Genomic DNA, 19,141 nt, shown 5'->3' on the forward strand with positions numbered 1-19,141 from the left:
ATCAGACAGGTGTAACACAAGACAAACCTGTGACAGGTTAGTGTCATCAGACAGGTGTAACACCAGACAAACCTGTGACAGGTTAGTGTCATCAGACAGGTGTCACACAAGACAAACCTGTGACAGGTTAGTGTCATCAGACAGGTGTAACACAAGACACACCTGTGACAGGTTAGTGTCATCAGACAGGTGTCACACAAGACACACCTGTGACAGGTTAGTGTCATCAGACAGGTGTAACACAAGACAAACCTGTGACAGGTTAGTGTCATCAGACAGGTGTAACACAAGACACACCTGTGACAGGTTAGTGTCATCAGACAGGTGTCACACAAGACAAACCTGTGACAGGTTAGTGTCATCAGACTGATACAATATACTGAAGACAGTCCATTTAAATGGTAATCTTCTTTTGTTTTCAAGCTGAAAGAATGGCGCTGAAATGTGATTGCATTTTACAGTTTCTCTATGCTATAGCAAATATTGAGGATAGGGCAATTAATTATTGTATTAATCTGTTGAAATTTGATGATGTGATAGAATTTGAGCATGCCAAAATATGTACATTGACAGTACCTAACACGAGGCCCAGAGGGCCTGTATCGCTCACCTGGATTGTATGAGATGTGAAACAATAAACAGTTCCTTCCTTTTTTTTGAATATTTTTGAATCCCTACCCAAAAGGATACTACCAGTCAAACCAGTCAAATATGAGCTGTTTCCTTTTATCTGAAACTAAGCCATGGATATCTCTAATATTTGATTGGTAGCATTCCCTTACGTTAAGGATTCAAAATTGTACAACTGACAGGGCCAACCCCCTGGGGGCTCAGGGACGGGCCAAAAGGGGTCAATCCCAGGGGGGTCAGCCCCACCATTTGTACAGTTTTGAATCCCCACCTATAGTGATACTACCAGGCAAATATGAGAGATATCCATTGCTCTGTTTCAGAGAAGAAGTCATTTATATCAATGTATCCCAATTGATCCCTTTTGACCCCACCCCTCAGGCCCCTGGGGTCAGCCCCATCATTTGGACAATTTTGAATCCCCACCCAATAGTGATGCTACCAGGCAAATATGAGCGATATCCATTGCTCATTTTCAGAGAAGAAGTTGTTTATATCAGTATAGCTATATTTACCCTTGTTGGCCCCGCCCCTCAGGCCCCTGGGGAGTCAGCCCCACCATTTGTACAATTTGGAATCCCCACCTCATAGTGTTGCTACCAGGCAAATATGAACAATATTTATAGCTTGGTTTTAGAGAAAAAGTCGTTTATATCAATATAGCCCAATTGACCCCTTTTGGCCCCGCCCCTCAGGCCCCAGGGGGCCAGCCCCATCATTTGCACAGTTTTGAATCCCCACCCAATAGTGATGCTACCAGGTAAATATGAGCAAAATCCATAGCTCGTTTTCAGAGAAGAAGTTGTTTATATCAGTATAGCTATATTTACCCCTGTTGGCCCCGCCCCTCAGGCCCCTGGGGATCAGCCCCACCATTTGTACAATTTGGAATCCCCACCTCATAGTGTTGCTACCAGGCAAATATAAATAATATTTATAGCTCGGTTTTAGAGAAGAAGTCGTTTATATCAATATAGCCCAATTGACCCCTTTTGGCCCCGACCCTCAGGCCCCAGGGGGCCAGCCCCATCATTTGTACAGTTTTGAATCCCCACCCAATAGTGATGCTACCAAGTAAATATGAGCAATATCCATTGCTCGGTTTCAGAGAAGAAGTCGTTTATATGAATATAGCCCAATTGACCACATTTTGCCCCGCCCCTCAGGCCCCAAGGGGGTCAGCCCCATCATTTGTACAAGTTTGAATCCCCACCTCATAGTGATGCTACCAGGGAAATATGAGCAATATCCATTGCTCGGTTTCAGAGAAGAAGTCGTTATATGTCAATATAGCCCGATAGAACACATTTGGCCCCGCCCCTCAGACCCCTGGGGGGTCAACCCCATCATTTGTACAATTTTGAGTCCCCAACCAATAGTGATGCTACCAAGTAAATATGAGCAATACCCATTGCTCGGTTTCAGAGAAGAAGTCGTTTATATGAATATAGCCCAATTTACCACATTTGGCCCCGCCCCTCAGGCCCCTAGGGGGTCAGCCCCATCATTTGTACAATTTTGAATCCCCACCTCATAGTGATGCTACCAGGGAAATATGAGTGATATCCATTGCTCGGATTCAGAGAAGAAGACGTTTATATCAATATAGCTATATTGACCCCTTTTGGCCCCGCCCCTCAGACCCCTGGGGGGTCAGCCCCACCATTTGTACAGTTTTGAGTCCCCACCCCATAGGGATGCTTCTGACCAAATTTGGTCGAATTCTGATCAGTGGTTATGAAGAAGAAGTCAATTGTTGACGGACGGATGGACTACGGACGATACGGTATGGCATAAGCTCACCTTGGTCCTTCTAGAGAGTATAGGCTAAAGTGAATTAAGTAAACTATTTTCCCTAACATAATAAAATTCATTAAACCATACGACCGTGATTTCCTTTGAGGTGTTGAGCATGGCAGCCAGGGGACAAAACCATTATATATAATCTATTTTCCAAAAGACAACTCATGTCAAGAAGTGATTTTTACTTACTCTGTATAAACAGTATTTTTGTCATAGGAGGCCTGAACTGCAGTTCTTTTTACTTACTCTGTATAAACGGTATTTTTGTCGTAAGAGGCCCGAACTAAGACGGCTGTAACATTCTGGAGAACAATCATCATCATCTTTCTTGTCGCCACTTTATTGAAGCCTCGTACTTCCCACTCATTCTGTAGAACAGAATCATTATCAAATAGATGCTTAATGAATAGTTGTTTGTAGAACAGAATCATTAACAAACAGATGCTTAATGAATAGTTGTTTGTAGAACAGAATCATTAACAAACAGATGCTTAATGAATAGTTGTTTGTAGAAGAGAATCATTATCAAACAGATGCTTGATGAATGTTGTTTGTAGAAGAGAATCATTATCAAACAGATGCTTGATAAATAGTTTTTTGGTAGGTATTGGAAAGAAACTCATAAAGGACTAAGATGACTTATTATTTCTAGATCTTGGAATTATACATGTATAATGTCTGGTATGATATTTTATAGCTCTTAATGTATTTCTGCATTATATCATCAGTATATAACCACACACCTATCCTACTCTCTCTCAAATGACTGTATGCCATACCCCAAAACTTTTTCAAATTCAGTTTTTACAGTCAGATTATCAACTCATTTCATCGTACCTCATGTAGTTGAAGAACAGAGCTTCTTGTCGAACCTGGTATCCAGGTACCTGAACCATTGTACATCATATGGAAAGTGTTTCCTATAATCACCACATAGGGATGCTTCTGTGTCTGACTGATGGGCCCAGGATTGTCCTCAGTACGATACATCACATTGAACCGCAATTCACCATTATAGGACAACGTCTTATCACAATAAAAAAGGCAAAAACATACGGATTAGTATTCTTTATACATAATGTAGAAAGAGAGTACACGTACTAATATCACAGTTAGAAAAAGTTAGAAAGTGTCAGGTTGGGGAAAACTAAGAAGGGCAGGTGAAATGAAAGTGTAAGACTACCTTCCCAAGATAAATACCAAGCTTAATAAATGTATAGGTGAGATATCGAAGAGGTATATTTAGAGATCATTGTACATAAATAATCAACCAAATCACCAAATAAAGATATACTAACAAGCAAATTTTGTTTCTGAAAATATGTTCAAGTATAATCTGAAATCACCCACCATGTCCCCAGCTGTTAATGGAAGTTTCCAATACAGCGGCCCAGCTCTAAGGTACCCTGGGATAGATGTGTAGGCAGTGCCCTCTGGTATCACATTGTAGTATTTGAACTGTCGGGTCACAACTCTGGATACTCTTGGGTCAAAGGTCATCCTCATATCTGGAATTCTCATCTAAATTAAAAAAAGATACATTTTAATGATATCTGGAATATCTGGAATTTGCATCTAAATTAAAAAAAGATACATTTTAATGATACTGGATCAAATAAGAAAGTGACGACTGTATGCATGTGTTTGAAATAATGAAGTCAATAATAAACATCAGAAAAATGGCTAAATGTGATGATAAAAAGTAAAGTGAAGAGAGGAAAGACAAATGTAACACATGACCTCTTTTAAAAATGGTCAAGTTTGGCCTTTGAGATGTCTCCTTGAGTGATGATCATCAAATTCTATTCAGGTGTTGCAGAACTTCGTACCATGTTATCATGTGCGCATGACAAAATCTTTCCTTGGGTGGACAAGCTTTGCACAGACGGGTGCACTCAAAAGAACACAAAAAGTGATTACTACCCTCTTTACAATTTGGGGTACAACTACATGAAAAAAAGTAGCGTATAAACTGATAAGGTTAAACTTACCTGGTCCCAAACATAGGGAGACTGAGTACAGGTGGACGATCGCTCAAAACAGAAACACTTGGTACAGCCGCTCGGATTCTCTTTGTCCAGACTGAAGGTATCTGGCTTACAGTTGTCACAAGCCTCGCCCCCCACGTTTTTCTGTGGCATATTTATGTGTATCATTAGTCTTGTCTTTATATCTCTAATTATTATTTCTTATATCTAAATCTTCACTGTAACTTAAATCTGCTACATTAAAATGCAAGATCAGGGATTGTAGTATTTATTATTGAAAAGAATTAAAACCATTTTCAAATATTAATTCTATATTTAAATCATCATTAATATTGAAGTTACAGTCGATGAGATCAAGGTAATGGATCTACGGATAAAACTCTAGCATTGTCTATGTAATGAAATAAATGGGTTTTTGATGTATTGTTTTTTAATCCAGCAGCCTCGAGATCATACCTTACACACACACTGGCCACTGTCATCACAATCACACTTTCTAGGACTCGCACAACTGCTGGTGTTGGTTCCACGGTCGTCACACTGACAAGCTACACAGTTAGGGAATCCATGGTAACCATATAGACAGCGTTCACACTGGTCTCCGGTGTAATTTCTTCTACAGTTACACTTGCCCGTAAGGCGGTTACACTGCACCGACTTGGAGGACACTCGATTACACCCACACGGCTGGAATACAATGTTAATAGTGTAATAATTCAACAGAAGTGTGTTCAGGTCAAAACCTCAGATTTGTTTACAGATGAGTTGACAACTAGTTTGTCTCAGTTGACACCATAACAGAGACCTGATTATCTCTATATTTATTTACAAACATTACCAGAATTTCTATGTTGTTGTGTACATTTTTTATCTTGAAGCTTCAGAAAAGAACAGATTTTTTTGTAATATACAACTTATTACTTTGAACAGTGAATTTTAAACTGTTGCTGCAGCTGGTAGTAAAATAACTGTATTTTTGAAATTATGAATCACTTAGCAGACGTTTTACTAATAATTTGTGTTGAAATTAAGTTAAAAATTCATATAAAAACAGGAGGGGATGGCCTTAAGAATAGACTTTAAAAAACAGGAGATTTACTTCACAACAAAAATACTGGTCTGTCCTACTGGTAAATAAAATCTTTTAAAAACAAATATATTACATTCCGGAGTGTTTACTCTACTGAACCCTGGATCGTTACCTTGCAGCCCTCCGTAGGATGATATCCCCAAGTTCTGGGACGACAGCGTCCACATCGTGGTCCAGTGGTAAATGGGGGGCAAACACAGTTACCCGTCTTGGGGTCACAGATATGGCCTGGTTTGTTGCAGGGGTCACATCCTACAACCCAGTCACAGCAAGTGTTTAACATGTTATAAATCAGAGATATTTAATTCCCCAATGTCATTTACAATGTCATTTCAATGTGGCTATGTTTGTTTGTTTGGTTTAATGTCCCATGAACAGCCAGGGTCGATCATATTAAGGATGCGTTTCCTTGTAGTAGTTGGTGGCTACCTCATTAGAAAACATATGAAGGCCCATCACATTCCATCCCATGCAATTAGGGTAAAGTGTCTTGCCTAAGGACACAACCATAGACAGCACAGACTGGTCCATTTCTCAGCTTCCCAAGAAACACAAACCAACATAGGTAGGGAGTGTTGAACCACACACATAAGATCTTCACCTGTTGGTTACATGGTCGGCACTCCTACCAGCTGGCCTATCACAGCCCCCTCAAAAATATGATGCTTATAGTAATCACATCAAAAACTTGAACAGTCTCATTTCTAATTCAGTTCATCAATCACACCTTTATTCAAACAAATCCTGTTTCATTACATTTATAATATCAAAACGAAACCTGACTGTGGAAGTCAGAAACATGTATACATATATCCAGATACAGTCAAAATTCTAACAGGTTTTCTCTAACAGCACTGTAATTCTTACTTCTACAGCCATAGATGGAAAATCCAAAATAGTCTGGGTTACATGCGTCACAGGTCCTTCCCCCGACGCCAGGACGGCATACACACTGACCCGTGGTCCGGTCACACTGACGGTACAGCGCACCCACAGGGTCACATTCACAGGGGGAACAACCCTGTCCACGAGGCAGGCCATAGAAGTGATCCTGGAATAGTTAAATATCATTGTCAATAGTTTATTCATTAAATAACGTCCTAACCAACCAGGCCGGCATGTGTGATTAATACTCATGTTGTTTCCATCACAGGCACTGCACAAAATATCAATATAGAAAACTTTATATATGGCAGTGGTCTGGGTAATGTGGAAAGTACAACTGCAAGGTTGGCACTTTCCAAAGTACCCCGACCACCACCATTTTCAATTTTTTTTTAAATTAACATTTTTATACAATAAATATATTCTGTAAAATATATGCAAGTGCCCGTGGTTTCCATCACAGTTACAAATCCAATAATTTTCAAATTCCACTTATTGAAACGGTACAAATGAAATAAAGATAAAATGAAATATTGTGTATTAGCAACATACCCAGATATCTGGTGTATGCAATGCATGTATGATAAAGCACATTTACTGCATAACATGAACATTTCTTTCATTTCCTTCTGGACAAATCTTATGTCTGATGTAAAATAATGTCTCTTGGTCAAAATGTAACCAGAAACAGAGCCAATAATACACAAAATAGTTTAACATAGAAGATTATTTATACAACATGATATAAAACAAGAATAAGTAAACCAGGTAAGCTACTTAGCATGAAGAATGTACAAGGTATATATAATAGTCTATAAAAGGAGAAACTACATTTACTTAAGATACAGAACATAGCAGAGATTTCTTCTTTTTCACATACTTCACAGGGTTATCCAGCGGTTGCTAGGCAACACAGGGTTATCCAGCGGTTGCTAGGGAAAATATAAATCTATCTCACACAGAGGGTAAACTAAACACAGCTGGCATGCGCTATATTACGCTGCTCACAATAATGTCATCATTTTACGTTGTGTAGCCATGTCATAAATTATGACGTCATCAATTTTAACTCACATTCCAAGGAACGTTGTAGAAGGCCTGATTAAAAACTTTCATAAAAACTTACATTTGCTGGCAAGTATGTGAGAAAAATAATCAAACATGGTCTGTTCCATGAACAAGGATATCTCAACCCTCGTGTAATAGTCTAGCGGGCCAGCACTCGGCAAGCCTCATGCTGTATAGCCAAACTGAGATATCCCTGTACACAGAACAGACCCATGTTAGATTCCATTATTCTCACATAGTCACGGAGTTCCTGTGCTGTGGTTGCTAAGGATGGGATATATACATTTCACACAGGGTGTAATAGACTGCTGACATGCGATGTTACTCAAAACAGCGTCATGTCATCGTTTTAGGTAGGGCAACCATGTCACAAATTGATAACGTCATCAATTCTCATGTACATTTCCCTTGTCCCTTACATTGATGATGTGAGATGATGTGAGATGATGTGACATGAGACCAAAAGGTTTTATACTTTACCATTTGTTACTTTTAAAACATGTGAGAAAAATAACTGAATATGGGCCTGTACCCCTGACAGGGATATCTCAACCCTCGTGTAAGGAAGTTTGGCAGGCCAGCAATCGGCAAACATCTTGCTTGCCAGCCAAACTCTTACACTGCAGGTTAAGATATCCCTATACACATAACAGGCCCATGTAAGACTCTATGAGTCTATAATAATGAATGCAGAGGGAGAATTGATGCGTTCCTAAATAGAGAAATGAAGATTTGTGTAGCTATTAAAGGAATTAAGGTCATTTTGACAGTGTATACAGTAGAATGAATGCAATTAACAACAAATATATTCTATGGTACATCATTATAGAGCTTTGGTCTATTTCCCTTGAGGTTGTACCAAACACTTCCTGGTAGTGCTGTAATTAATGGAATACTTTGAAACAAAATGTATAATAATATGTTTCGTTGATGGACATGAAAATTGAAAGTGCAAATTTATGGAATACAGAGTTTATGAATAAAATCTACCTCAAATATGCAAGACAATTTCCAGATATTGTAAATTACATGCAGTAAACTATAATATATCATGAAATGGAGCCTTGTTGAAGAGTAAGAAGTTGCATTGTGTACAAAGCAGACAGTAGAATCTGTATAGGAGTATAGGATACATAGGCAGTACAAAATGGAAGTTAGTTAGAACATATCTCACGACTATTTCCTAGCCTCATATTTTTCAAAAGTTATCTGATATACTGTATACTGAAAATTTACCAATACTTACATTAAATTGCAGGTGATACATAGTTTGGAATGAACAAATGTAAACTAGGTGTATCGGAACAACATTAAATGCTCATGTCTGTAAACCAATGAGAGGTTTGGAACTTTTTAGTGTTATCAGCTTTAAGAGGTGTCCTCATGACATTTTAGAATTTAAGATTCCACACTTTTGGTATACTTCTTTTCCGTTAACATATTATTTTTTTTATTCCCACTGGAGTAAGTCAAAGCTCTAATTTTGGTCTTATTTTTTTTTTTTTTTTTGTGTAAAAATTTTATATCAAAATTTTAAAAGTTACTGGCAATAACTCTGATTTTTTTTTTCCATAACCAAAGCAGAACTTAATTGACCTGCATATATCAACTTGATTAGTCTACTAAATACCAAGGATAGTTCTATATCTGCATCCCTTAAAGAGTAACAGAGGGGAAACACATTTAATGCCGGATGACAGCTAAGGGTAACAGCCCTTGGTATAATCAAAGCAAAGCAAAGGTATCATAGAAATCATGAGGTACTAAAGTGGTTTAGTTTATCATATAATATACAGACAAATGGGTGTATCAAAGTAAAACACTACTAGATACTGAAATGGTTATCATCTACGACTGAGTACTGAGAGGTTTTAAGGCTAAATGGAACAAAAGGCATACTGTCCTACACTATGCATGTACATTTGTGTAAGGGAGGTGTCGTAAGATAAAAAGGCACGTCACTATAGACCATCCTAGAAAATTACGCATTTAGTATAGACATTATATATAGGTATATAGTATAGTTGTTCTTCAAGCAACAGAAATACAATATGGCTGAGAACTGGTTGCTATGACTACTAAGATTGACGTTTTTTCTAGCTACATAAACAGAATGGCAGGGGAATAGTTGCTATGACTACTAAGTCTGACCTGACATGTGTCACACTTTGAACCAATCACGTGAGGCAGACAGTTACAGTAACCGGTGGTGTTACTACACTGTTTTGTTAAGTTAGTTCCCAGTTGGTCACATTCACAATCTAGTAGAAACCAATCAAATGTTATATTACAATCAACCAATCAAATGTCACATTACAAACAGCCAATCAAATGTGATGTTAGAAACAGATAAAGGTTAGCCATGATCAGCATGCAACAGGAATATGATCACATGTTACTTCATTGGTATATACCTTCACACCATTATAGTGTACAAGATGCAAATATACTTATATATGGATAATCATTCACCAATTTTTCAATGAAAATATCACATTAGGAGCATTTCAGATTCTCAATCAAAATCATAAAAAGAAATTTTGAGTGTGGATACTTAAAAACATGGTGAAATTATTTAAAACCATAAAATTCAATCAACTTTGACCCCAACCTACCTATACACCCTCTCTGTGAGAAACCATAATGTCCATCCCGACAGGCATCACATATTTGACCTGTGACCCCTGGACGACATGGGCATTGACCAGTCAACATGTCACACTCAAGTGTCAGTGACCCGAAAGGATCACATTCGCATAGAAGGCAACCAGCTTCCACATTTCCATAACCCCTCTAGGATGACAAGATGTCAAAATATTTGTAATTTGTTGATAAATACAAATGTAAAAATATGATTCTTTAAAATCAGATTTACAATAATTAAGGACAGCAAGCATCTCAAAAAAAGATTTTCACATCTACAACAGCAATTCAAGGCAAACGGTGATTTTCCATGCATGTTAGTTTCCATGACAACAAAAACAATGATAACAAGTTCCATGCGTGAGGTTGAAAAGTTACTTGTTAGTCTCCCTTTACATTGTTAAGCAATTTATAAATGTGACATATTGATATTCAGATGTTATGTGAAGTGTACTGCACCCATGATGTTAGTGTGCAATATACCAACCATTTATATACCGTGTCTCCATAACCTATACACAATCATAAGAACATTTTAGGTGGAAAACCGATGAAAAAACCCTCTGTGTCTTACCTGACATTGGTCACAGCGACGTCCTCCAAACTTAGACCGACACTCACACTGACCAGTCCTTTGGTCACACTCTGTGGTCAGCGATCCACCCTGGTCACAGTTACACGCTGTCAACATAGAAATAGAACCTCTGACCAGATTGTAAAACTCTTGTGGTGACAATAAAGGTGTAACATCTATAACGGAAGGCAGTTATATATAGAAGAGAAATAGAATCTTAAACTTTCTGGTGTTGTGAAATACAGAACTGGTAAGGAAGCATGTTCTTCGGGACCTTGTGATAATATTTACCTTGACAGTCACCATTCCTTGCTGTCCCGAAGTATCCAGGTCGACACCGTTCACACCTCTCCCCTTCTGTGTTGTCACGACAACGAAGACATGCCCCTGTGTTGGGGTCACAACTACCATAGTTGGATGTATCTATATTACCATTACAACTACAAGGCTGACAGTAGCCACCCGGCTGTGTGGGGTCGCCATAGAAACCTGGAGCGCACCTGTGTGATAGCAAATTACATGCAAATTGATAATAAATTAACATCATCAAAAGAAAACATAGCAATTCACATCTCATCACAAACTTCTGAGCAGGTTTTTATTGACTTCAACTGACCTTTCACAGTGAGGCCCTGTGTGTCCCGTCCGACAGCCTTCACAGACATAGTTGTTGTAGTTACCGGGGATAGGTTCCAGGCGACAGGAAGTGGCGAAGTTGTTGGATCTATCTGGGAGGGGACATGCACAGGGTTTACAGTCTGTCTCTGTACCCTGCCGTGGGTCGCCATAGTAACCAGGTAAACATTGGTTACAGTTGTTGCCAGTTGTGAAATGCTGACATTCCTAAAATGAAACATCATTCACTATCCATGATTTGGTATTAATTTGAATACCCTTTTATGCAGTAAATATGAAAGCTTTACAGACTTGTATCAAAACAACTAGCTGAAAATACATATGATTGAAACAAAAATATTAATAGTTTAACTTCATCTTTTAAGAACTAAATGCATAAACTACTTTAATATATCTCAACTGTTAGTCTGAATTTTAAACCTCTCAATGGGTATCTAAGTAAAATATATACAAAAGTTTAAAGTCATACACACCGAGCACCTGCCAGTAACCAGGTCACATGTATCAGCATGGCCGTTACAGTTACACCCCTCACAGATTCCTCCATACAGCTGGCCGTTCAATCTTCTGTACCCGGGGGCACACCTCTGTAACAAGTCAATGTAGAAGATTGGACTCAGAAAGCAGTGAAAAAATCTTTCAAATATCTAATGAATAATCTTGGTCCATGATGCTGTGTGATATTATAAAGAGCTGAAAAAAGTGTAAGTGAACATGATAATGTGTTTGATGTAGAGTAAAGGAAGAATGAGTTTGACCCTTACCTCACAGGAGAGTCCCGCATAGCCAGGGGGGCAATTACACATCTCTACACTGGGGAGGGACAACGGGCTCTGTGATGTGTCACTCACACTCTCTAAAATCACGTTCTTTAGACTGAAATGTCAAGTATATAACATTATAATGAGTTTTTACGGGTAAGTATTGGTCGAAATGAAGAAAACGATAAAGGTAAACTGTATCCATGGTAACAGTCTATCATGTCATTATCAAAGTTATACTTCAAAATTCTATACAAGATCCTGTTAACCACATACAAATAGAGGGTGATAGGGACTCACAAGACAGTGTCCTGGGCAGTGTGGTAGGTGGCCCTGATCAGGATACGATCTACTTGATGTAGGATCTCCATGAACTGACGTCTTGTGATCGGGATCATAGATGTCGAGTACAACCCTGTGTCTGTAAATAAATACCAGTCCTTCTCCACCAGAGGGAGACGCACCATCTTCTCATTGTTTTCACGCAGGTAGTTCCGCCCCGGACTGATCGTGATGTTACCACTCTGAAAGCAATACCATCAATTTAATTCAAAATGTCCTAAACCTCTCCCTGAAAGCAATTCCATCAATTTAATTTAAAACATCCAAAACCTCTCCCTTGAAACAATTGATCAATATAAGCACGTAAAAACCAATTCAGATTCAAGGTCAAATAGATGGCCTCCAAAACAGCTAGGCCACAGTGAAGTTACAGTCTTACGAAATACTGTATCATACATAGGTAATTTTTACACTGAAACAGCTCACCAGTATTAAACCTATCTTTGTGTGGTTAATGCTTGGCACACAGTACCTGAATGATGACGTCTATATCATATAGATGGTGTGATTCCCGTGCCATGTGATCCAGTGTGTACATTGTAGTATAAGATAACATTCCTCCATATGAGCTCAGCTACAAACAAATAACATTTAATTCCTTAATCATATATACTTATATTTATTTAATATATACTTATATTTACATTTATTCAATTATTCTTACTTATATTTACATTTGTTTAATTATATTTACATTTAAATTTTTATAACACATATTCAAAGAAATAATAAAAAAAAATCTGCTTTCCAAATCAAACTCATATTTTTACTTTAGTAACAAAATTAACAATGAGAAAAATTAGAAGAGTCTTGATAGTAAAGGGGAGTTAAAAAAGGCTTAATTATTTTCAAACTTTAAATCTTAGAATTGATCAAACTTACCCTGTTACCAAGGTAGCTAACTGGAGCTTGCCAATAGTAGATAAGCGAGCCGTCCCTGGATTCAATAGAGTTTTGACTACGGGAGGGGTAGGAGCGATACTCTAACCATCCTTCATCGTTCGTTTTAGAGAAAAGAGTAAAGCCCTTAGACCGATCTAATGTTGTGATGGTCCAACCTTTCATTCCGTCCCTCATGTCACAAATCTGTAGGGTAAGCAATAAAATACACCATTATAGGCAACAAAATACAACAAGTAACACACCTTCCATCCCAAGGTTACAGACAGTGTAGAGATCTGATTTACAACTACCACATAATTTGGTTTAGATTGGTTCATTTTGTTTAATGTCCTATTAACAGCCAGTGTCATTTAAGGACGTACCAGGTTTTAGAGGTGGAGGAAAGCCGGAGTACCCGGAGAAAAACCACTGGCCTATAGTCAGTACCTGACAACCGCCCCATGTAGGTTTCGAACTCGCAACCCAGAGGTGGAGGGCTAGTGAGAAAGAGTTCCCACATCTTAACCACTCTAAGCCCCTGTCCACAAATAAGCCCCTGTCCACAAATAAACCCCTGTCCACAAATAAGCCCCTGTCCACAAATAAACCCCTGTCCACAAATAAGCCCCTGTCCACAAATAAGTCCCTGTCCACAAATAAGTCCCTGTCCACAAATAAGTCCCATACTGAATTTTTGCATAATCTATTTTAGAATAGTAAGCTAACAGTGGTTCACATATAAGCCCCCTCCTCTAGTGGAGCTCATTTGAGAATAAATACGGTAAAGCAATTTTTCATAGCATAGATCTTTTTTCTGTTGACTCTAAAAAACAGAAGCAGACCAAATTTCTTCTACAGAGTATTTTCTGCTGTGAATGTTTCGCTGTAGAGATTGAAGTTTGCTGTGGATGTTCTAAAACTTACCTCCTGTAGACCAAGGCCAGAACAGGAACAGGAGAAACTGACCCCAAAACAGAAACATTCCATACAGCCATCAGGGTTAGATTGCTGGAGGTTAAAGTAGCCAGGCTTACAGCGATCACAGTTACGAGCCTCCACTTTACTCTGAAACATTCACCACAATGACCAATAAATTCTATAATAATCAATGGATGAAATAATGATTTCCATAAACAGTAAAACTCTAACACCATTTTGAGTTTATATTTCATATGTAAAATATTTGAGGCTTTGTAAGTTATTACAATTTGAGTTATGTTTTCACAGCGTTATTGTGACTAAATGAAAAAAAGGCAAATCTATATATAGCAAGATGATATGACATTGATGATAACCTTGGGGTCGTGACCTAACATTGATGACGACCTTGAGGGTGTGACCTAACATTGATGACGACCTTGAGGGTGTGACCTTACATTGATGACGACCTTGAGGGTGTGATCATACACATACCTTACAGACACAGGATCCGTCACACTGAGTAGCGTCCACTGTCCCTGCAATATTACAGGGACATGGTTCACAGTTAGGGTAACCATGGTAACCAGGTGCACACTTGTCACAGCTACGACCTCCAAAGCCAGGCTTACACACACAATGACCTGGGATCTAAAGGCATGGGAAAACAAAAGTTTAACACATAGAATCTTTTTATATAATGAAAACGATGCAAAATAATTTTCAACAAGTCCAATAATGAAATTTGTTCACCAAATCAAAATAACTGTGTCGCTGTACAGAACAATACGCACCCTTTCATTGTTAAACTGACATAAATTCTTGTGACAAGTCATAAAAGTATCACGCTTTAGCAAGAACCATTTTCCCATGTAAATACTTTTCAAGAAAGTACAACTACCTGTTAAGATTATAAAGCATGAAAATAAGTTACAAACAGATTAAACGAAAACTAATTGAGGAGATTTCAGAACTAGTTTATCTATACTACTGAAAAAAAGGGAATTAACTCTGGAAAAAAAAGTCAAGACAGACAGCAGAAATATCTTATTATAAAACATACCATAATACTCCTGCCACAATTTTACAGGGGGTATCAAATAGAATCAGATTTAAGATCAATTAACAGGATAACCAATATTTCTTTTACCAACCGTAATACCTATATAATATACCCACGTAGTTCCTGTTGTGGGCAGGACTTACCAGGCCCTCGTTGATTCTTGAGTCATCTGCTACACAGCGACTGGTGGAGCCTCGGGATTCGCGACAGTTACAGCGACGACATGGGCGGGGACTTGTAGGTGGGACACCTGCTGGGCGGTAGTACCCGTCCTGACACCTCTCACAGTTTACTCCCGTTGTAAAGTCCTGTTATCAGAGGTAAAGTCAGGCAAATACAATACAGAATAGTCTGGCAATATTGACGCAGATAGCTAGGAAAACTGTATAACAGGTTCTTTCTCTTGCTTAAAATCGCTTATATATAAATATACATATAACAAAGTATCACAAATGATGAAGGAAGACAATTTTTATGACTAGTGCCCTGACCAGGCCTCAAATTCACGGCCTACGACAATATTTTCATTATCTTTACACATCTGCCAATTTTTATTATTTTTACACACCTGACAGTTGAGACACACTCCTCCACCATCAAATTCCCCACGTATATTCATGCTAAGACCCTGTTCTGCCACAGTTGAATTATACACACACTCGTCAGCATGACGATGGCAGTTACAAGCTGAAATAGGAATCATTATTAGTATTGATACACCCCATTTCCTTGTTCCAGGGTACTCCAGACAGAGCACAACACCGTGTTAACAACATATATGTCATCACTGAGGGAGAGATAGTCTTCAGGTGACAGCTTATAGGAGACAGCTAATGGGAGACAACTCTTGGTAAAAACCAAATATTAACAGATAAACCTTATTTTCAGGGAATGTTCCGACCAACATCAATATGCTAAAAAAAAAAAAATGGTATCCTTTCTTTATAGAGAGGGTCAAATGTCTGATACCTTCACAGGCGAATGCGTTTCCGTTAACTCCTCTCCTCCATGGTTTCTGGTTAAATCTGGGACAGCATCTCTCACAGTTATTACCACAGGTGTTGTGTCTACACTCACACCTAAGTCTCTGTAACAGCCAATCAGATTTCATGTTGTAACAAACAACCAATCAGATTTTATGTTGTAACAAACAACCAATCAGAATTTATGTTGTAACAAACAACCAATCAGATTTTATGTTGTAACAAACAACCAACCAGAATTAATGTTGTAACAAACAACCAATCAGAATTTATTTTGCAACAAAAAGATCCTTCAAACTTTATGTTTACAAACATCCAATCAGATTTTATATTGTAACAAAAACAAAAGTAAATAAATAAAATCCATTCAAATTTTATGTTTAATAAATAAGCAGTCATTTAATTTCATGCTTTAACAAACCAGTAACTAATCAGATTCTTCTATACTGCAACAAAAAAGGCTTAATTTACAAGAAATAGAATTACAGCTGTTTATGAGTATTACAGAATGTTATAATACTTATAGGTCAGATTACACAGGTTTTACTGTAGTACAAACACAATTCAGTAAGAAATGCCAAAGTCAGCTTTTTGGAGTGAAGACTCAAATCTGGGTAACTGTACTGAACACATGGCAGAGTAGCAGAGTTTGTGTAGCCATACTCACATCTGTGCGTCTGATGGTGAGACATCTTGAGGCATGTCCATAACATATACATTGGCCACTAATGGAAATGTCTTTGATAGAATAGAAATACTGCAACAAAAAGGTTAAATGACATTGTAGTCTCAAACATAGATCAAAACTTAGATTTTACTTACATTACCTTTTTTGTAACATAATTCATGTAAATTAACGAGTTGACACTTACCCGCCTTGTCACAGAGGGGTCCAGGTATTTAGGGTCACGAAACCTGAAGGTCATCAGATCAGCATTCAAGGTAAGAATTTTCTGCAGGCGTATCCGCACATATCTAGCTGACAGGAAATCCTGTAATAATGATAAAATAATCATCATTATGGTTACATAATATTTTCAAAATATTACAGATAAATTAAAGTAATGATCTTGACTGATGAAGGAGACAAGTCTCTGAAACTTTACTATACAATGATTTTCCTTATTAAATGGTTTTGTCTTTACCAAAATTTTATATTTGATATAATTTAGTTTTTTCAACAGCAGTGTTTGACTTGTCTCCCCTTACTTTTACTTACCAGCAGTGTTTGACTAAGGTTGTCTCCCCTTACTTTTACTTACCAGCAGTGTTTGACTGAGGTTGTTTCCCCTTACTTTTACTTACCAGCAGTGTTTGACTGAGGTTGTCTCCCCTTACTTTTACTTACCAGCAGTGTTTGACTGAGGTTGTTTCCCCTTACTTTTACTTACCAGCAGCGTTTGACTAAGGTTGTCTCCCCTTACTTTTACTTACCAGCAGCGTTTGACTGAGGTTGTCTCCCCTTATTTTTACTTACCAGCAGTGTTTGGCTCGGATTCTCCACCCCTGGTCTGCCATTTACAAGTGAAATGATCACCTGTCCACAACAAACATAATAGTGAAAATCAGCAATAATTTCTATCTTAGTTCAAAATAGGGACATATCTTCTAGAAAAATGCACATTTATTTTAAAAACATACTAGTGCATGTATATCCTTTGCTGTGATAGATTCTTTGATTTTCTGAAAAATCAAAATCTTCATATTTTTTTCATTTCTTAATGTTCACTATGTTATGAAATGTACTGATAATTCTGATAGAGAATTTCTCATAAATAATTAAAGTGAATAATTTTCAATCACTTGCAAAACTGACTAAAATAACTTTGATCCCTTAAAGATTCTGAAACAGTTTGGTATTGCTGACTGCTTTTAATAATTCTCCTAAAGACACATTTGTTGATTTACAATCAGTTTCAGTACAACCAATTAATTCTATGGGTGTTCTAGCTTCCTACAACATTACAATCCCTTGCATATTACCATCAATGCCAAAAAGAATGATTAAAATATGTTTCATGACAGCATGAAATAAGTAGTCTAATTAAAAAAAATCCAATATCTTTTCATACCTCTCCATTTTCCAGTGGGACCAGTTTGGAGTAGAACGAAGTACATATGACCTGGTTGTCCCTCTCATATTTGGGACGTCCCCGTGTGGCGGGGATACCATATGCCCTGTAACATTCCTTATTGGATCGAGCGAAGTACTGCCAGGGTGTGAAGTTTATCCCGTCTATGGACTTCTCCAGGATCCAGTTTCCAGGCCGAGGAGAGTTAGCTGCCTTCACTATTATATAAGCCACATGGTAAACCTGCAAATCAGAATGTATTCATCAAATATTTTAGAAAAGGAATTAGCATAAGCTTTTAGCTTGTTTTCCAATCATATATGTATAGATGATTTGTATTGTGATGTGTGTACTTGAATGTTAATAAAAATATTGTTTAAACAAAATATGCACTTTTAAGATAATATTAGCTTTAAATAATTTTGATTTTTTTTTCTAGGAGTTACCTCCCTTTACATAAAAACTTGAGTTGATACATTACACACTTGTGTGGGTTGTTGACATTCAACGGAGCAGACCCACATTGTGTATACTTTATAGCTATCTGTAATACTGACACCAGTACATAAAGTCAACATTTATTACGGTGACATAAGCAATCTTAGAAGAATAATAAATGTAAAGATAAAAAAATTCGGCCAATATATCATCCACTTGTCCTAGTTACTTCAGCAATCTCTTTGGAAATCAATCATCTCCTTAAACCTGGACCGAGGACCATTTGTCTGTGGACATAACTGTGCAGGAGGACAGGTTATCTGGCATTATAAAGGATATGTTACCTTTGATAGCACATGAACAGA

At 37.7% G+C, this 19,141-nt stretch overlaps 1 protein-coding gene across 3 annotated transcripts in view; it reads right to left on the reverse strand.

Moving 5' to 3' along the window:
* The window catches only part of LOC117325982 (laminin subunit alpha-2-like), a 129,152-nt gene that overhangs the window by 34,472 nt on the left and 75,539 nt on the right, over positions 1–19,141 (reverse strand). For all 3 annotated transcript variants that reach the window (XR_004532402.1, XM_033882532.1, XM_033882530.1), the window contains exons 3-26: positions 18,339–18,581; positions 17,744–17,803; positions 17,139–17,258; positions 16,934–17,023; positions 16,253–16,370; positions 15,852–15,970; positions 15,427–15,591; positions 14,716–14,871; positions 14,227–14,367; positions 13,303–13,506; positions 12,893–12,994; positions 12,379–12,602; positions 12,082–12,193; positions 11,791–11,904; positions 11,298–11,524; positions 10,973–11,181; positions 10,682–10,788; positions 6,379–6,562; positions 5,624–5,763; positions 4,878–5,108; positions 4,425–4,565; positions 3,784–3,954; positions 3,271–3,459; positions 2,680–2,801 (exon numbers count right to left, since the gene is read on the reverse strand). Coding sequence is in view for 2 of the 3 variants with exons in the window: in XM_033882532.1 (XP_033738423.1) it covers positions 2,680–2,801; positions 3,271–3,459; positions 3,784–3,954; positions 4,425–4,565; positions 4,878–5,108; positions 5,624–5,763; positions 6,379–6,562; positions 10,682–10,788; positions 10,973–11,181; positions 11,298–11,524; positions 11,791–11,904; positions 12,082–12,193; positions 12,379–12,602; positions 12,893–12,994; positions 13,303–13,506; positions 14,227–14,367; positions 14,716–14,871; positions 15,427–15,591; positions 15,852–15,970; positions 16,253–16,370; positions 16,934–17,023; positions 17,139–17,258; positions 17,744–17,803; positions 18,339–18,581 (3,689 nt within the window). In the remaining variant the exon portion in view is untranslated. The remainder of the gene's footprint in view (positions 1–2,679; positions 2,802–3,270; positions 3,460–3,783; positions 3,955–4,424; positions 4,566–4,877; positions 5,109–5,623; positions 5,764–6,378; positions 6,563–10,681; positions 10,789–10,972; positions 11,182–11,297; positions 11,525–11,790; positions 11,905–12,081; positions 12,194–12,378; positions 12,603–12,892; positions 12,995–13,302; positions 13,507–14,226; positions 14,368–14,715; positions 14,872–15,426; positions 15,592–15,851; positions 15,971–16,252; positions 16,371–16,933; positions 17,024–17,138; positions 17,259–17,743; positions 17,804–18,338; positions 18,582–19,141) is intronic.

This window comes from Pecten maximus, chromosome 4 (assembly GCF_902652985.1).
Source record: "Pecten maximus chromosome 4, xPecMax1.1, whole genome shotgun sequence".
In the NCBI taxonomy this organism is placed as follows: domain Eukaryota; kingdom Metazoa; phylum Mollusca; class Bivalvia; order Pectinida; family Pectinidae; genus Pecten; species Pecten maximus.